Below are 19270 nucleotides of genomic sequence, written 5' to 3' on the forward strand. Positions count from 1 at the left end.
ATATATATATACATATGTGTGTGTGTGTGTGTATGTATACATATATATTTAATTAACAGTCTTAGTCTGAACCTTCTCCCTTGCTTCCTTCTCCTATGATACAATCCGTAAACTTTGTTCATTCCTCCAGTCTAGACCTGTACTATTAGACCACACCCCCAAGCCAAGTCACTCCTGGCACTCCTCTTTCCTGCCTCACTGCCCTTGCCTGGCTACCACTCACTTAGCCCCACCCAAAGAGTCTTCCTCCCCTCTGGACTGCTCTGGTACACAGACTGTCCCTCCCTAACGGTGATGAAGGGAGGTGTGGGGGTTTACAGTCTCACCCTCAGGAAGATGCTCCCCCGCCCCTGCCCTCTTTACTCTGCTCTGTGGTACTTCCTCTCTGGCTGATTCAGCTGACAGACCTAGAAGTGGGACCAAGACCCTAGCACTAAGACAGACTCAAGGATCATATATCCAACAACTAGATATGGCATTACCTTCTGATCAGCATCGGGAAAACCCCGTAAGTATCCTAGGAATGGGAAGGTGTGTGTGTGTGTGTCAGTATGGTGTGTGTGTTTATGTATGTGAGTGTCAGTGTGTTGTGTGTGTGTGTGTGTGTGTGTGTGTGTGTGTGTGTGTGTAGGGGGGCAAGTATCTCTTGGAGAGATGGTGAGACAGAATCCCCAAAGCAAGCCCTACCACTGTAAACAGATGGTTTTCTGGTTCTCAGGGCCATGGTCAGCTCTCAAGAGGGTGGGTAGGTGACTGGAGAAAGTGGACAGTGGCCTCTTGGGAGACAGAGGAGTTAGCCTTTCGAGGCGTGCACAGCTCTGCGGAAAGTCTTCCCCATCTGGGGCTGGGTTCCAGGCTCTCAAGGGAGCGAGCGTGAAGGGTTTTGGAAATACTGCTGTTGCTGTACATTTTGCAACTGGTCTGTGGCAAAGAAGGGGCCCCACAGCATGGTTAGGAAATTAGCCTTTCTATTCAACCAGGTGCCTTTAAGACACAGTTTTAAGGTTGACAGTGAGGGGGTGATATATTTTGAAGATGCCTCTGAAACTTCTGACTTTGGAGACCAGGGTACTCATACTAATGTGATAGGGGGTGTGGGGGTCAAGAATCCTTTAGCTTTCCCCTTATGGGTGTGTCCACTTTCACTCTCTAGGTCCTTTTGATGGCTGCAAACACTACATCTCCTGCAGCACCTTCTTCTCCTGGTGGCATGTCCCTGTCTCTGTTGCCCATTGTCCTACTGTCTGTGGCCCTGGCTGTGGGGCTTCCAGGCAATAGCTTTGTAGTATGGAGCATCCTGAAAAGGATGCAGAAACGCTCTGTCACTGCCCTGCTGGTGCTGAACTTAGCCCTGGCCGACTTGGCCGTGTTGCTCACTGCTCCCTTTTTCCTACACTTTTTGGCTCGGGGGACCTGGAGTTTTAGAGTGACCGGTTGCCGCCTGTGCCACTATGTCTGTGGAGTAAGCATGTATGCCAGCGTCCTGCTTATCACCATCATGAGTCTGGACCGCTCACTGGCAGTGGCCCGCCCCTTTGTGTCCCAAAAGGTTCGCACTAAGGCCTTTGCCCGATGGGTGCTGGCAGGCATCTGGGTGGTGTCTTTTCTGCTGGCCATACCGGTCCTTGTGTACCGTACAGTAAAATGGAACAACAGGACTCTGATCTGCGACTCGAGGTATCCCAGCGACGGGCATAAAGCCTTCCATCTGCTCTTCGAAGCCATCACGGGCTTCCTGCTGCCCTTCTTGGCAGTGGTAGCCAGCTACTCCGACATCGGGCGCAGGCTGCAGGCTCGGCGCTTCCGTCGCAGTCGCCGCACCGGTCGCCTGGTAGTGCTCATTATCCTGGCCTTCGCCGCCTTCTGGTTGCCTTACCACCTGGTGAACCTGGTGGAAGCCGGCCGCACGCTGGTAGGCTGGGGCAAGGACAGCCCTGCCGGGCTGCGTCTGAAGATGGCCCGCTACGTGCTCATAGCACTGGCCTTCCTGAGCAGCAGTGTGAACCCGGTGCTGTACGCGTGCGCGGGCGGCGGCCTGCTGCGTTCGGCGGGCGTGGGCTTCGTTGTCAAGCTGCTGGAGGGCACTGGCTCCGAGATGTCCAGCACCCGCCGCGGGGGCACTCTGGTCCAGGCCCCGAAAGACACACCTGTCTGTCCTGAACCAGGCCCCACCGACAGCTTCATGACTTCCTCCACCCTTCCGGAGTCTTCGAAGTGAACTGCAGTAGGCTGGGTTATGACAGAACTCATTAACTCTGGCCTGACCCACTTCTGTACCAGAAGGAGAACGTGTTGGGGACTGGGCTTAAGCGGAAAAGAGGGAGGGGTAGGGCAAGTCAGGGCAGAGAGATAGCATGCTCTGGCCTGGCTTCCGCAGGCAGCTTTACGATTAAAACTAAAGTCTGAAATCGATTAAGCCTGTGAATAAGGTGTGTATTGTGGGGGCACTGGAGGGGGGCTGTTATTGGTCCCAGAGAGGGACCACTCTGGTGGAGTCCCTCTCAACAGTTTCTTATTTCCCTGTAATTTACAATTTTGGAAGGGACACATGGGCAGATATAGCCCTATGTTCCAAATTCCGAACTAGGTCACCTACATCCCTCTTAGAGAAACACACTGCTGACTCCTAAAGGAGTTTGTTACAAGAATTCGCTGTGTGAGATCATCACTCCAGAGTCATGACTCAGGGAGCTTCTGAGAAAACCCAGCTCTTGTGAAATGTCTTTGCTGGGGGCGTTCATGGTGAGTATCCTTGACGATTCAAATCTAACTTCCTGCCAGTGGCCTTCATCCTCTCAGCGGAGTCCTGGGAGATGGTTTTTCTTCTCCCCATCTGCCAAGGAAGTCTCACTGGGGACTCGGGTCATCAGATGCTATTCTGGGCATCAGTGTCTGCCATCTCTCAGAAGCAAACCCTAGCAAAACAAGATCCCCCAGAAAGAGAGGCCCAAGAAGACAGCTTGGGAAGAAAAGGTGCCACACCCATAGGCTTCAGATACCCAGAGACATTTTATTTGAGGATCTTAGAAGAGAGGAGCTCAGGCGGGCGGTAGTGGCTCACATCTTTAATCCCAGCACTTGGGAGACAGAGACAGGCAGATTTCTGAGTTCAAGGCCAGCCTGGTCTACAGAGTGAGTTCCAGGACAGCCAGGGCTATACAGAGAAACCCTGTCTCGAAAACCCCCCCCCCAAAAAAAAAAAAAAGAAAAGAAAAAAAAAAAAGAAGAGAGGAGCTCAAGTGTCTAGGATGCTGAGGGAGATCCAGTTCGTGTCAGGTCTGTGTTCAGGAAATAGGTACAGAGTTGCCCTTTGCCTTTGACCTTGATGATGCCTCTGCTGTAGCATGTGTAACCCAGGGATTGCAGGGCTCTCGCTGTCTCCTCAGTCACCTGCAGTTGGAAGAGGGGTAGGGGGGTGTAGAGTGGCTTTATCCTTGTCCCCTCCCTTATCCATGCCTCCAATGTGATTCTCACTTGGATCTTGCCAAGAACTCCCGTGCTCTCCATGCGGCTGGCCACATTCACTGTGTTCCCCCAGATGTCGTATTGTGGCTTCTGCGCCCCAATCACCCCGGCCACTACAGGTCCGTGGTTCAACCCTGATAAAAAATCGGGCTTTGATGGGGAGGCACACTGGAGAAGAAGGTCAGGGAAAATGGAAAGGTTTTATAAGAGAGTCTTTGGGGTTGGAGGAGAATGGATTAGGGAAGGAAAGGGTGACTCTCTTTGCTCTTGGACTAGCAGCTTTACACTTCAGCCAAAGGAGTAAGTCTAAAGAGGGAGTGTCCAAGGATGAGCTGGAGAACAGCTGATGAGGGACTTGGAGAGGGGAGAGCAGCTGTAGAGTATGGGTACCATATTGACCCAGCAAAGGAGGTGCCTCACCCACACGAAGGCGGAAGTTGTTGAATGAGTGCTTGTTGATGACGCCCAGCTTAGACCCCAGGGCCACTGCAAATTCCACCATGGTGCCCAGGTGGCTGCAACTTCTCTCAGCATCCTGGTAATTGGGTTCACCCACCATGAGGGGCCAATGGGGGCACAGAAAAAAAGTCCAACTTATGAATAAGCACACCAATGGAAGCCTATAATAGGGTTGATTGGAAAAGGAGACTATACCTGTTGTGTATCTTGTCCAGAGGTGGCGTTTAAGCCTGTGGCTGCCATGTAGGTGCTGCCGATAGTTTTGATCTTCTCTACGCCACTGAACTTTGGCTTGGAGAGCAGCTGTAGAGAAAAGAGGCCGTGTATCCTGTCTCTCTTGCTTGCCCCATCCTTTCTCCAAAAGCCTGTGCAGGCCTTTGGAGGCTAAAGGACCAGGCTTGTAGGGCTGGAGATGATGGTGGGAAGGAGATGGTTGGTAATGAGCAACGGAGGGATAGAGCTCGTGCATCAGAGGATAGGGAGGGTCAGAGATGTCGGGGGAGTAGGTTAGGCCTCATGGTCAGGAGAGCGAAGTGAGAGGAAGAGCTGACGGGAGATTGGACCTCATCAAAGTCAGCAATGATTTCATTGAGCAGCCGCAGACATTCCAGCCCCTCGTGGTTGATATTGGATTCGGAGTAGAATTCCTTAAAGTCTGGGACTGATGCAAAGAGGACACAAACACATTCATATGACTGGTGGTAGAGGTCCTACAAAACAGGAGGAGATGGGGACTTAGCTCCTGGGCCAGCAGCCTCATGCCTTACCCAGGGGAATACGTTTGAAGAGAGCTGAACTGGAGAGGAAGTGTGAAGAGGAGGTAGCAAAATGGCCCCATTTACTTGTTTTGGAATGATTTTTTTTTTAATTAAGTTAATTGCATGCGTGTGTGTGTGTGTGTCTGTCTGTCTGTCTGTCTGTCTATCTGAATGCCACAGCTTGTGTGTAGAGCTCAGAGGACAACTTTCAGGAGTTAATTCTCTTCACCTTTATGTGTGTTCCACGTTGCCAGGGTTTACCCATTCAGCCCCAAAGAACTGAATTTTTATTGTAATCAATTGAAATTTAGGTCACATATGCATGGCCACATATGACTAACAACCACTGTATTGAGTAGTGCAGAGCTGGAGGGTTGGGTGAGCTGTTCTTCAGGCAATTCCATCACTATTTGACTAGGCTTCTGAAAGGATGGCATGGTCATGACTTGGAAAGATGCGTGTTTGCGTTTTTTTCCTCCTCTTCTTCCTCTTCCTCTTTTCCTCCTCCCTGCCCCGTCTGTTTTTCCCTGCCATGGACCTCCTGCATGGTAGGCAAGCTCTACCACTGAGGTATTAGCCCAAAAGTTGCTCCTTCTAAACAAAAACTTGAAGCACAGATTTTGTGGTCACCAAGGATGAAGTCCAAGATTCTACTCTGACAGGACAGGGGCTTGGGAGTCTACCTGACCCACTCTTCGGGAACCCCAGGAAGGATGAGTAAGACCCAAGAGTTTCATTCAAGCTTAGTCCCAGTGGCATCTGGGACTCTGGAGTGTGGGGCTGGGAGTCACCTCATTGCGCCGGTTCTGGCCAATGAACTGGGGGGCCACGTGTGCAGGGAGTACATTCTCCAGAAGGAGTCGGGTCAGGTTCTCCATTGTCTCAGTCTCCTCTCGCTCCTTCCTCAGTTTCTTTTTCCACAGGAAGTCCAGGCGGCAGTAATACTCATTCTAGGGTAGTAGAGAAGTGGCCCCCATATCCCAGCTTAGAAATAAGGTTTGAGGTACAACTGTCCTGGAAAGAGATGGCTTTTTTTTTTTTTTTTTTTTTTTTTTTTGTGGTTTTTTTGTCTTGGTTGTCCTGGAACTCACTATGTAGACCAGGCTGACCTTGAACTCAGAAATCTGCCTGCCTCTGCCTCCCAGGTGCTGGGATTAAAGGCATGTGTCACCACCGCCCGGTCAAAAGAGATGGCTTTTAAGGTCTATTTTAAATTAGGTTCTACAGAACCAGCATCAGATTTTTTTTTTTTTTTTGGTAACCATGTTTTTTCTTAGATCTGGGGGTAAGAGAGAAGAGAGGGGAGAAGCATGATGGTAAGAACTTGAGGTATTTAGAGTGGCAAAGTAAGAAATAGAGTGGGAGCTCTCTCTTGGACATTTCCAGTGGATATTTTACTTGGGCTCAGCCCTGAGATGAGGAAGACAAGTTACCAATATGGGGGTCCCAGACTCAGCCATTCACAGGGAGGCCCTGGAAGACAGAGTAGAAACATGTACCTGCCGAGCCAGGACCAGGAGCGTGAAGAAGAAGATGAAGAAGTAGATAGCTCCCATCAGTTTGGGTTCCTTCAGTACCCCTGGCCTGAGAGATCAGAGTCAGCTTTGTCACTTGCTCTGTCCCTTCCTGATGACCTCCTTCCTGTCCCCAGTGCCCACAGAGCCTTTGCAACCCTCCTCCCTTCACTTTGTGGGTGGCTCAGGCCTGTGAGGTAAGGACAGTTTGCTGTGTCCTATCTTAGCCACATTCCCGAAGGCTAGAGCATGTGTATCCTGTGATTGTACATACCTGGAGTCCGAAGGGCTTTGATAAAGGCGGGTAATGAGGCAGTCGGACAGCCAGGCGTGGGAGTGCAGAAACAGGGAGCAAGACGCCACCAGCCACAGCAGGAGCAGCAGCAGCTTCAGTTCGAAGCTCATGTGCAGAAAAAGGGAGCACGAGAGAAAACCCAACACGCAGCAGTGCATGGAGTACTGTGGGGCCGAGCAGGAAAGAGGGTCAGAAGTAGGCACATCCCCTAGATGTACTGGGAAAGTGCCTAGGGTCCCCATTCTCCCAGGACACAGGGTTTCTTGGGCAAATAGGGCTGTCATTCACAGAAACAGACACTAGATAGGGCTAATGTCTTTTGGATGGAGTGTTCTTTAGCTTATGAGTTTGGGAACTTATGAAGAAGGATATGGGCAAGAAGACCCAGGGCTGTACAAAAACACTCACTGGAATGCTGATGAGAGGCAGGGATCTTGGAAGCTCCCAGGAATCATTGAAAGCCACAAATGACACATTGGGAGCCAGGAAAAGGCAGTCTGATGACACTGGTAAGAAGAGCTATGGAAGGAGATGAGCTGAAGGGCAGTAAATGCCGTGGGCACAGAGGAAGCTTCAGCTGGGTTGTACCTGAGCTAGGGGTGGATTAAAGCCAGCCTCCTAAAAAGGGACATATTCTGCTACTCCTGACTGGTAAAGAAAACTTCAGATGGGTCCTTACTGGCAAGAGGGATTGTGAGAATTTTCATGAATACTAGGATGTCATCAAACCACTGTCAGCTTGCTATTTAACCAATCTAGGCCACCTTCATTTCTTCATTCCTTTATTCCTTTCTTCCTTCCTTCCTTTCTTTCTTTCTTCCTTCCTTCCTTCCTTCCTTCCTTTCTTTCTTTCTTTCTTTCTTTCTTTCTTTCTTTCTTTCTTTCTTTCTTTCTTCCCTTCTTTCTGTAATTTGGCCAGGGGAACAAATTATAAATTCTGTAAACTTAGCCAAGTAAGTTAAGAATATGTGTATGCCTACAGAGGCAGAAAAGATAGAAAGGACATTCAACTAAGTGTTAACAGTGATTATTCCTGGAGGGCAGAACACACACACACACACACACACACACACACACACACACTCTCTCTCTCTCTCTCTCTCACTCCTCCCAGCATCCTTTGGTCTTAGATCAGCTGTCATTCTATATCCAGGGATTCCCTTTCAACCCCAGCAGGTCCAGTATGCCCTGATAGGGATAGAAAGGACTCCCTTTGTCCTCACCAGGCTGGCAATGGCCATAGTGAACACCAGGAGGATAGTGGCCGTGCCCAGGGCTACTCGCAATCCTGGACGTGTGGCCACCAGGACAGACAGTGCAGGCAGCCAGTGCAACATCTTGGGACCTTTCTGGACACACTTCTGTGGAAGGAGAAGAGGTGTCATGGCTGTGGGGCCTGGGGTTCCTTCTTCAGGCCAGGTCAGGGCCAGGGCTCCAGCTTGTCACTCCCTCTCTCCCCACATCCCTTTACCGTCAGGTGCTCTGAAAAGCAGACGAAGAGGAGGAGAAGGAAGAGAAGGAAGGTGATGCTGTAGGTGATGACCAGAGCTGGGGGCCTGAGAGAAGACAAGAGGGAGGCTTTGAGCTGCCAGAATGGGCTCTGCTGTGAGGGCTGTGCCTGCCATCTGGTTGGGAGATAGGGGTTAGGGGAGGAAGTAGTCTCAGGTATCCAGACTAGCCACTGGTGAGGTCCAAGATGTTCTGGGAACTGAGCAGTCTAGAGCAGTATTTCAGTGGAATAGGAACTGACAGAGTCTGGACAACACTGAAGGAGGCAGAGGGTTCACAAGAGCGGCCATCGCTGAATCAGATCAACCTCTGGGCTGAAGCCCTTTCACCCTCTGAGTGCTGTATGAGACCTTACTCTTCAAAGCAGTGGCTTATCTTAGATCTCAGTCATTTGCTGTGAGATTTGAGTTTCTTGATAAGAACACAGTTCACGGGGGATGCTGTTACTGTCTAAAGATATAAGGGACGGAAAGTGGTTAGGATGTGCTTTTGTTGTTCAAGGACTGAACCCAAGGCCTCATGAAGTGGATGCACCCAGTGACAGCCCGGGCCCCAGCCCTGGCCCCAGCCCCAGGGTGTGCATTAAGATGAGGACTGCGATTATTACCTATTCTCCAGAGGATGTGGGTGAGTGTCTGAAGTGCAGGGGAAGGTGCCAAAGGAAGAAAGTGTGGGTCATGGGTCAGGGAGGGCAAAGGGTTCTACACAGAAGAGGCAGCGCCACTGCTGCCTGAGGTTATCTCACCTGGTGGTCACCAGCATTTGGATAGTGAAGTTGGACAGAAAAACCAGAAAGGTGCAGGCCGCATAGTATTTGAAGGCAGGGAGTGCAGAGAGCCGATACTGGAGGCAAAAGGGTATTTCTATTGAGCATGGCTGGGAAGGTATCAACCCCAGGCCCTAGGGGTGGGTCCCCAGCTTCACTCTCCACCCTCCAATTCATCTATGTAGTCTTGCCAGTTTTCTTCAAGATGTCCCCACTCCCTTTATTACCTACCCAAATAACTCATTCTATAGATGACATTTTTTTTTTTTGTCATGTAACCTGGGTTGGCCTCAGACACCCTGTGTAGCTCAGGATGACCTTGAACTCTTGATCCTTCTGCCCTTGCCACCTAAGTACAGGCCTATAACACGTACCTGGCAGGACTTTCCTACAAGAGGTACAATCCCCTCATTCTAGTGTCCAAAACTATGCAGACCCTGGGGAAGGCAAGTAGGGCTAGAAGTCCTAAACCTTCCCAGGGGCAGGGGCAAGGCTGGGAAGTCTTTTGATGCTCCTCTCTCCAGCCCACCTGTTTCTCCATCTCCTTCTCTCTGAAGTACAGTGTCAAGAGGTTGAAGTCCTTCGACTGCTTCCACTGTCTGGTGTGAGGAAGGGAGTGTGAGCATCAGGCAGGATAGTGCAGGGCAGGACAGATGGAGGTCCTTGGGAAGGTTTTTCTCTAGGACAGCGCCTCATCTTCCTAGACCCTCAGGGAGCACCCACCCTCCTCCACCACACCACCATTGGGCTTCCAGCCTTCTGTCTTTCATACTTCTGAGAGTTGAGTTGTTCGATGACCTGGAAGAACTTGGCATCACCAGTGTCCAGTTCATCATCTAGTCCACGGGGGGTGCGACTCCTGCACAGTGACAGCCAAGCCTGTTATCTCAAAAGTGCCCAGACAAAACAAAGCAGTCCTCTAGGGAGGACTCCCCCAGTGTGCCCCACTGTCAAAGATGAGGGCTCCTCACCGGTCCAGGCTCCACTGGGGGCTGAAGGCTTTCTCCTGTGGAAAGAACACATGGTGGGTGTATGGTGAGAATTCCACCTTCATCAAGACAGATTGTAAACCTGATCACATTTTCTATGTATGTTCTTGACAGTATGCATTTGTTTCTTCTGCTTCTAATGGCCTCCATCTCATCGTATACTAAATCCACTTACCCAGCAAGGAGCATTTCAAACCCTATTTCTTCGTAACTCTCTAGACTTCCAGCATCTTTAAAGCCTTTATTTCCTCTTGGGAAAACATCACTTAGTGGGGGAACTCTTTCTCTTCTCTAGATTTGGGTGGCTTTTAGTTCTGTGTCTCCCTGAAGACTGCAGATTCTAAGGGCAGGGACTTTCTCATCATCCTTGAATGCTAAAAAAATTCACTGCCTTGAATTGAAATGACTATACAGAAAATATTGACCCCTCTCTGACCTTTTGTGAGGTCAGCTAGGCTGAGCTGACAGCTGGTCAAGGTAGATGACAAGGTATGGCGAAGAAAGAAATGGAAGGGAAATCAGCTTGATTACAGTCATAAAGCCATTCTTTGGCCAGAAGGAACACACAATATATGCAAAGATATAAAAATAGCCAGGCATACAAGAGCATCCACTGAGCGGTACAAGGAGATGTTAACCACCCTTTCCTACCCTCCACTGAGCGGGGATGGCAGATGCTAGATATGGAGCCTAGGCATGCATACATGCACAGGCTTAGCTTTTGTGAACCTATTCCTTTATGTCTATACGTTACATGGAAGTAGGCAAACAATATCTATCCACTTCTGTCTTCTCAAGAATTATACTAGTGTCTGACATTCAAGCATTCAAAAAATGCAAGGGTCAGGTTGGTGTGGGATCATATAATTCCAGCACCCAGGAGGCCTGAGGCAGGATAGTTGCTTCCAGTTGGGCTACATTGTGAGGTCTCATCTCAAACAACAAAACAGTGACAGGAACAGTGTTTGGACGGAACATTTCAGCACAAATACTGCTCTCCCTCTAAAGATGCATGCTGTTAGGAGTAAGCAGATGTTTGCCTAGTGTCCCGCATGTGAACCTCAGGAGCACATCAAACTAGGTGTAGTGGTCCACACCTATGATCTCTCACTTGGAGGTGGAGGTAGGAAGATCAGAGACTCCAAGGACACCCTTGGCTACATAGTGAGCTCAAAGCTAGCTTAGGATACATGAGACAGGGAGGGAAAGAGATACAACGGTCATTTTTGGAATTGTTAATATTTGACTGACTTCCTGAATCTTCAGAGGCCAGTTTCTGGATTGACGAAGCTCTGCTTCAATTTTGAGACATGTTCAAACAAGCTGTGCTTGTCCCACAACCATGACACTTCTTAGCATCCACAACAACCCTCTGGTGGGTCTTTTTATTGCTGAAATGGCATGTAAGGTTGTCTTGTGGGCCTATGGCTTGTGGCCAACTCCACACACTACTCCCTTGGCACCTTGGAGGCCTCATTCTGCAACAGGGTGTGGGCTCTTGGAGTCTTCCTTCCTCTTCCTCCTGCTTGTTTAACCCCTATGACCTCTTCTTTCACTAGACTGATGTTTAGCATAAGTCCTTCCTAGAGCTACTGCTGCCAGTGCCCCCGGAGAAGCCGCTGTTTACTGATATGGAGAATTGTTTCTACTGGGTGGCAAAGGAAGGAGAAGAGATGGAATGTAGAAATCTCTGCAGATACCTCAAAAACCCAACCAGGTCGTTCTGGGAGAGAATGTTCCGGAAGAGCTTCAGAAAGGTGGCTTGAGTATGGATGGAGCAGGTTTGGGAGGAGAAAGAACAGGGAACATGGCCTGGCCCTGTACTGAGCACCAACCCTGAGAAGCTGTGGGTGGGAAATATTCAACAGCTTTCACTATGGGTGGATCACAGATTACCCCCAAGTCTTATAAATAGGTTCTACAGCCAGAGGCCCTGCCCTAGCTTCATCCAGATAAGCTGCAAGCCAACTCCTTTTTCTCTGCCACTGCTTCATGTGCTCACGATGCCTTTCTTCTTGAAGGCCAGGAGCAACTCTTTTCTGTCACCTCATTTGCTTCATGTGTAAGTGATAAAAAGTCAAGGCATAACCCAGATAGCCCACAAACTCAACTTTGGGAAGGATTAAAAAGAATAGGAAATTGTAGCAGGGCTGGAGAGATGGTTCAGAGGGTAAAAGCATTGACTGCTCTTCTGAAGATCCTGAGTTTAAATCCCAGCAACCACATGGTGGCTCACAACTACCCGTAATGAGATCTGATGCCCTCTTCTGGAGTGTCTGAAGACAGCTACAGTGTACTTATAATAATAAATAAATCTTTGGGCAGGAGTAAGAGGGGTTGACTGGAGCAAGCAGAAGTCCTAAATTCAATTCCCAACAACCACATGAAGGCTCATAACCATCTGTACAGCTACAGTGTACTCACATACATAAAATAATGAATAAATCTTTAAAAAAAAAAAAAAGAAAGAAAGAAAGAAAAGAAACTGTAGCAGTGGACCTTAACAGAGCCATTTGCTGATGGGATAGAAGTATTGAAATCAGAAGGAAGTGGGGTATGGGTAGCTATTTCCTTTGGGTGACAGGAAGGGGCGGTCGAGGTGCAGTGGGCATGGTGTCTACAGGAGCTTGCATTTCTCTGAGGTGAACTGGAAGGGAGGGCAAGGGAAAGCTTGAACCACTGACTGGGGCAACCAGGCAGTTCAGGAATGCCACACATTACCAAATGATTCACTATGGGTGAGGGGAGGCTATGGGTGGAGCCTCGGGACAGTGGAGGCTGTTTTCCCCTAAGCGTGGGGCATATAATGGAGGTGCACACACCGGGAGTGGCGTGGAGGTGGAAACAGGACTGTCGACGTGGCTTAGGTGGGCGAAAGGCTTGGCTGCACCCCAAGACTCCAGATAACGAGTCATCAGTAGAGACGGACGCATCGTGTGCCCCTCCAGAGAAGACAACAACCCTTTTGCGGTGGCCTTCTCGTCTTCCTCCTCAGCCTGGGACATGAGAAGTCTGAGTCAAAAGGAGATATTTCCTCACTCTCCCACATCCTTATAGGCCTGCTCCACCCACATCACAACACAGCAACTCAGCTTCTGGCATAAAAGGAAAGACTGGTTTTGTCAACTAGGCGGCTTGCTTGGTCTAATCTGTGAGGTCCAAGATAAGCTTTTACCCGAGGATCAATGACCAGGTATGTAGGTTCGCCTAGCTCCCGAAGGTATGGGTCTCGGTGTTCCATGTCTGCCCTTTCCACAGCATAAGCTCCTGCCAGCAGGGCCAGCGTGGCCCCAGTGATGTGTACTCGTCTGGAAGGAAGGAACAGTGAGAGTCAGGAGGAACGGCCTCTAAACCTTTAGTTTCTTTCAAAGACCATTCCCAGAGCTGTGTCTTCAAGAAAGGACCCATGTTACAGAGAGCACTTCCCAACATCTCAGAATTTCCTTGCACTTGTCTTAAGAGATTGTGAACAGGATAGCACCATGTGACAGATTCAACTGGCCATTTGCTGTAGCTGTTCCAGGCTCCTAGACTTACCCTGGCACACCACCTGCTTCCATGTGGTTGGCCAATGTGACATCATGGGACCAGACATCATACTGCCACTTCTGTAGCCCGATGACTCCACAGAGAACGCTGCCTGAGTGCACGCCCACACGCATGTTGATATCCACACCGGTGGCTACCCGAAGTTTCCTGAGCAGAGTGTGGGACAAGCTTAGTGCTGCCAAGATTCTCTGCTTCTCAAGGAGGACTGCCACCCTGCCTCCCACACTCCCTCCAACACCCATTGCTCTCAGTTTCTCCTGCTCACACACCCAAGCTGACCTGATAGCCCGGCACATGTCTAGTCCCATGCGCACGCAATTGATAGCATGGTCAGGCAGCGAGAAGGGCAGCCCAGAGACACAGTAGTAACAGTCTCCCAGGATCTTGATCCGCATGCATTCGTGCTCCTGGGAGTATGTGTGTGGGTGTGTAGAGGAACCTGGTTAGAGGCCAGAGGGGTAGGAGGGAGTTGGGGGAAGTTGGGGAACAACTGTGGCATTCCTGAAGAACTTCTGAGGTTTGGAGTGTCTAGGTCAGATCTATGGTGTCCCTTGATATGGGGCTGACTGAGGTCTCTCGGGCAATATCTTCATCAGAAGGAATAATCAAAGGCCGGAGTGTCTGTGATTCTCCCCAGTTTGGGTATATGTACGGTGCATTAATATCAGCACATGATAATAGGATCAGGATCAGGGGCAAAGAGACAAGCCCAAGCTAGGATGGATCCATCCACCATGTCTGATTAGGTGCTAAGCTGTGTTATAGGGATCAGAAGTTTCTCGTGGAAAGGCCTCCCAGGTAAGACTGTCTGGAAATCTCTGCACAAATGTGGAGGTGTTGTGTTTAGGGTGTCAGATGTGGAGAGGTCTCTTGGGGATGGTGGCAGTTTCCTGAGTGCGAGTGTTTGTGAGCGGTTCCTGCTTCTATGGTATTATTTGGGAGCTTGGCCTGGCTCCAGTGTAAGACTTCTTAGAAGATGTGTGTTTTCTTGGCGAGAGGCTCCCCAGCACATGGTATTTCAGGGCCCCTGGGTGGAGAGGGAGACCCCTCTGACCTTGGCAATTTGGTCGAACTTGCCAAAGAGCTCATTGAGCATGAGTACCAGCTCCTTAGGGGAACACTCGCTGGCCAGCCGCGTGAAGCCCACGATGTCCGCATACAGCACGCTGTACAGGGTGAGCTATGTTAACAGGGCCAGGGCGGCAGCCCAGGGTCCCTCCCCCACAACTGGCTTTCCTCATACCTCACTCCTTGGTGCCTCTTGACATACAGGCTGTGAAAGTTGTTTGTGTTTTCTGGCCGTGAGCGCTGTCCAGCCTGCAGCCGCGTCATGATCTCTGCTTTCATCTCTTGGGCCAGGTAGGCAGGAAGGATGGACAAGAGGAGGTGCTCCTGGAGAAGGCCCCCATAGATGACACCCCTCCTACCCTGCTGTGCCCTATAACCAAGAACCTTAGCCCATCAAATTACTCAGGCTCCCACATATGACATGCTACCTACTAGTAGCTCCCTGAACCCTTCCAGTCCACCAAGCAGGACTCCAGCACCCCAATCTGTCCTGGTCACTTTTAGAGACTAAAACCAATACCTAAATTTGAAATTTTCCTTTAATATAATAACTTTCATCATCATCATCTTCATCATTGTCATCATCATCGTTGTCATCATTTTGAGACAATATCTTACTGTGCATCCCTGGATGGCCTGGAATTTACTATCTAAAACCTGGGTAGCCTCAGACTATCACAGAGATATGTCTGTCTTTGTCTCCCAAGAGCTGATATGAAAGGTGCACACTGCTCTTACTGCTTGCTTCTCTCTTGCTTCTCTCTTGCTTCTCTCTTGCCCTCTTGGGCTTGGGCTCTTCCCTTCCCCTTTCCTTCCTCCTCTCTCCACATGGTCATGGCTGGCCTCTACTTCTCTCCTCTCCTTCTCTCTGCCTTCCTTTACTTCTACTACCCTCTAAACTCCCCTCCCCATGCCCTAAATAAACTCTATTCTATAAAAAAGAAAAAAGAAAAGAAAAGAAAGGTGCACACCACTACACCTAGCTAAGATTCAATTTCATCATTATTGCACAGTGTATGTATATGTAGGCATATGTGCCACAGTGTATGGGTGGAGGTCAGAGGTCAGCTTTGCAGAGTCCCGTGTCTCCATCTACCTTTATTTAGGTTCTAGGAACTGAACTCACCTTGCCAGGCTTGTGCAGCCAGGGCTTTACCCTCAGCTATCTCAACTGGTACCTAGCAACAATCTTCCATGGGCAGGCAACAGTCACAGTTCGTATAAAAGAGGAAAATACTTGAGGAAGGCAAATGAATTACCCAGAGCCACTCAGAATGAAGGTGCTAAAAAGCTGTTCTTTCTGAGCTGTCGTCCCTTCTTGCCTCTTAGGTCCTACTGACCTGGTGCTTTTTCTCAGTGTCCAACCTCCGGCGTGAGTGCAGAGAGCTGAGAGCCTCCCGGAACGTGGCCCGCAATGCTCGCTCCATCAGGGCCTTGTGGTACGCCCCCACCACGTTCCCACACAGGAACAACACCGCGTTTGCTGCCAACTGCGGGCAAAGGCCAGGCTTAGAAAGTGTACCGCTCTCCCCACCCTAGTGGGTTCGGGGAGTCTATCTGTGTAGTTGACGTTGGTTCCAAAAACAGGACGAGGAGAGCCTGGATCTACAGTTAAGGACCTAGGTATCTCAGAACAATCAGAGCCACTCTATGACATCCATCCAGGAGAATTGATCCGCCTTCTACCTCTGCTCTCTGCTGTAGACTCTTGGCTGTGGGGCCAACATGGCCGCTTAGGCTTAGCTATCTTGTATGTATATTTCCTCTGCCCAGAACGCTATTCCACCATATTCATCTCCCGAGCCCATTCCAGTTGCAAGAAACTACTCGAGTTCTGATTCACGTTTTCCATGAATGCTCCATGCGAGAGAATCTTGACTGATTTCCCCATGGCTATAGTGCCCTCTTCTGGCAAAGGCAGGCATGGTGCACTGTTGTAGCAGCGACACTAGAGGACGCTATAGGGAGAATTATCTGTGCTTGGATCCAGCGAGGGCAGAGCCATGCCTTGGAGTCTCAGCTCACATAGTTATCAAGGAGCTGAGCAGCTCTGGGCACACTATTTGCACCTCTTGCATTTTTACCTGTGGTAGTAGAGCCCTCTGTGACTCAGGCTGCCACCCAAGGTACAGTCCAAGGACCAGCAGATGCGAGAGGGATGAGATGACCCCCGCAGCAGCAGCATCTCGCATGCCCAAGGGTAGCATGGCGTACACGGTGAAGATGATGAAAAGGAAAAAAGACACCTGGAGAAGGGTGTGGGGAGCTGAAGGCCCGGGATGTGCGGCCCAGGGTCTAACTTTGAGGTCCACCTTCCCCCCCAAGCCCTTGGCTGTGAGCCGCCTCACCTGGTCCCAGGCGCTCACCACACCTCCAGTGAACAGGAATCCATAGCCCAGAGCCAGCAATGCAACCCATATGAGGCCAGAAAGAGGTCGTGTCCATCGCTGCAGTTGCTGCTCCCGGGAAGCGAGCCCCAATAGCAGAGAGAAGCCACCCAAAGCACACAGCACAGTGGTCAGAAAGCTTGGGTCTGAGGTCAGCTCCTGTGGAGAAAAGATGTCTGAAGCCAGGCTGGGAGGAGAAACGTTGAGTTCTCTCAAGGTGAGAAGGAGCAAGTGTCTTTCAAACCAGCACTGTAAAGTGTCTGAAACATGTGCACAAAGAATATAGGGCTGGTGAGATGCTACAGTGGGGAGCCGTGCTCGCCACCAAACCCATGTTCTAGTTTAATTCCCAGAATCCACATGGTGAAAGATGAGAACTCATGCCTTTGAGTTGTCTTTTGACCTACACACACACACACACACACACACACACACACACACACACACACACACACAACTAGATAAGTGAATGAAAACACACACACACATGTGCTTTTCACATTAGGTTGAACTAAAAGAAATTTCTAAAATCCTACTGTTTTATCTGCAAAGGTAAGCAGTGTCACCTGGCTCCACCTAAAGTACCTCAAACATTTGCGGTGGGGCCAAGGAGAGCTACCCAGCAGACGCAGTTCCTCTTGCCCGTTTGCAAGCCCGAGCTCTTTCTGCATCTCAGGTGTCTTGGCTTGTTTGTTTAGTTTTGAGGCAGGGGCTCATGTAGCTTGGGCTGGCCTTCAACTCACTTGTAGCTGAGGAATTTGAACTCCTGGTCCTCCTGTCCCTATCTCTTGAGCACTGAGATTCTAGACTTGCCTGGCTGTTCCCACAGTTAGAAGCGGAGCATCTGCTTGGCTCTCGGAGTGAACGTCATCCAAATGACTAATTCGCTTGGGAGAAAGAATTCCTTTCTTCCAAAGCCATGATGCTAAACTTCACAAATGTCTACGGGGGCAGCCTGAGTTTCCCCAACCCCTCTGTCCCCCAGCATTGAGTTCTGAGTAGCTGTCTTTCCTCTAGCCTGTAAGTCCCAGTACTACCCTACCCCCGCCCCTCCTCTTTCAGGACTTGGGGTAGACGGAGATTAGCTGTGCCCAGTCATTTGTCCCCACCTTGCCTACAAGGAGTGAAAGGGAAACCCAGAGCAGAATATTTCCCCTTTCTTGTCCAGAATGAAAATGAAAAAAAAAAAAAATTGGTGGAGGAAGACAAAAACTATCTTTTGGAAGTCTGTAGGCACAGCTAGCAGCCCCACATTCCCAAATCTGGAGAGAAAAAAGTCAGGAAATGAATCTCCCCAGGGACGTGAGTAGAGTTTCCTCTCTGGAAAAATGGAAAATCCGGTGTTGGATTTACTCTAGAACCAATAGAACACAGCGAGAAGCATTCGGGACCCACTTACCTCCTAGTATAGACCCAGAGACTAAGCTTAGAGGGTGGAGAGCTCCTTCACATGTCCCCAGAATCACAAATCATGACGAGGTTCAAAGCGTCTTTTTCACTTCCCAGCAATGACATTAGTAACTAACAAACCTCGCACATCTCAGATCTTCAAATGCCCTCAGCCCGAGGCAGCCCCTGCGTAGAGCAGGCTCCCACACCTAAGCCCATCTTACCCTGCCGCTGGCCCAGGCGACGGCGGGCAGTGCCACGAGCGCGCAGAGCACAATGACCAGAAGCAGTATCAGCAGTGGGTACTGTTGACTCAGGCTGTAGTAAGTCTCGTAGAAGAGGTCTTCGCTGGGAGGAGGCCGGGGACTGAAGAGGCGGGCCATGGTCTCCCCCGCCCCAGCCCGGATCCCCTACCCTGGGGACCACAGGGCGCCGAGTTAATAACCTGGCTTGACCCACCGCGCTTTTCCACCCCTCCCGGAGCCACTCTCGTCCAAACCACTAAGCTTTCAGCAGCAATAGGGTTCCCTGCTAGGTGCTCTCTAACAGGGCTCCCATCTGTGACAGGACTTCTTTATCCTTCCCACAAACCATACCGTGCTAGTGTCCCGGCTGGAACTGAAGAGAAGGGGCCTCAGACTCTCCCTCTACCATCAACTCACTGCTTTGTGTTAAGCTCCTGAAGTTCTCGCAGCAAAGCTAGGCTCCAGGAGGGAACCTGGTTGGGCTGGCTGCCATTCACCCTTGCTTCTTTGCTAATGGCTCAGGGCCTGCAGGGCGACTGGCACTTCCCTCTTGGCGCCAAGGCCCCCTCCCACTTCCCCGAGATACAGTCCAGCCCCTTCCCGTTCTGGAGCAGGACTCCCCTGGCTGCTTCCCATGCCCAGATTGCGTTCTCTAATCATCACCTTCCCTCTTTCTTTAATGAAGAAGAGCACGTGGGCCGTGGGGGAAACACGAGGTAATGGGGTGGGTGGGAGAGGGAGCAAAGGGATGTGTCAAGATAAGGCTACAACATTTGGAAGTGGGGAGGCTAAGGAAAGCCTGGGAGAAAGCTGGGAGGAGCGGGGTCCTGGTACCAGCTGGGGCCGGGGTGTGGACAAGGGCAGGAGTGGCATTTCC

The 19270-nt window shown here is 50.3% G+C and overlaps 2 protein-coding genes across 6 annotated transcripts in view; one reads left to right on the forward strand and one right to left on the reverse strand.

Moving 5' to 3' along the window:
* Positions 1-2412, forward strand: part of Ltb4r (leukotriene B4 receptor) — an 8523-nt gene extending 6111 nt beyond the window's left edge. Inside the window, exons 1-2 of one of the 2 annotated variants that reach the window (XM_031360956.1) lie at positions 7-508; positions 1154-2412. In XM_031360956.1, coding sequence (XP_031216816.1) covers positions 473-508; positions 1154-2218 — 1101 coding nt within the window. In that variant the 5' untranslated portion in view covers positions 7-472 and the 3' untranslated portion in view covers positions 2219-2412. Of the gene's footprint in view, positions 1-6; positions 509-1153 lie in introns of those variants that run through there. The other variant, XM_031360957.1, reaches the window with a different exon arrangement.
* Positions 2413-3227: 815 nt separating this feature from the next.
* Positions 3228-18923, reverse strand: Adcy4 (adenylate cyclase 4). Of its 4 annotated transcripts, none has more exons than XM_031360951.1 (26): positions 18811-18923; positions 18373-18563; positions 16721-16918; positions 16457-16618; positions 15713-15862; positions 14548-14696; positions 14359-14470; positions 13584-13711; positions 13293-13451; positions 12931-13063; positions 12578-12751; positions 9738-9772; positions 9539-9625; positions 9296-9365; positions 8746-8843; positions 7963-8047; positions 7715-7852; positions 6900-7010; positions 6471-6655; positions 6182-6266; positions 5474-5632; positions 4488-4634; positions 4120-4227; positions 3886-4000; positions 3475-3599; positions 3244-3390 (listed from the first exon to the last, which is right to left on the reverse strand). In XM_031360951.1, exons 2-26 carry the CDS (start codon positions 18529-18531, stop codon positions 3244-3246), a joined length of 3219 nt encoding a protein of 1072 aa, XP_031216811.1. In that variant the 5' UTR covers positions 18532-18563; positions 18811-18923. The 4 variants fall into 4 exon arrangements, with proteins under 4 accessions (XP_031216812.1, XP_031216811.1, XP_031216809.1 ...); XM_031360949.1 differs by having other exon boundaries at positions 18745-18895; XM_031360952.1 differs by lacking the exon at positions 18811-18923 and having other exon boundaries at positions 3228-3390; positions 18373-18531.
* Between the last annotated feature and the right edge of the window lie 347 nt (positions 18924-19270).

The sequence above is a fragment of the Mastomys coucha genome, unplaced genomic scaffold, assembly GCF_008632895.1.
Source record: "Mastomys coucha isolate ucsf_1 unplaced genomic scaffold, UCSF_Mcou_1 pScaffold9, whole genome shotgun sequence".
Classification (NCBI taxonomy): Eukaryota; Metazoa; Chordata; class Mammalia; order Rodentia; family Muridae; genus Mastomys; species Mastomys coucha.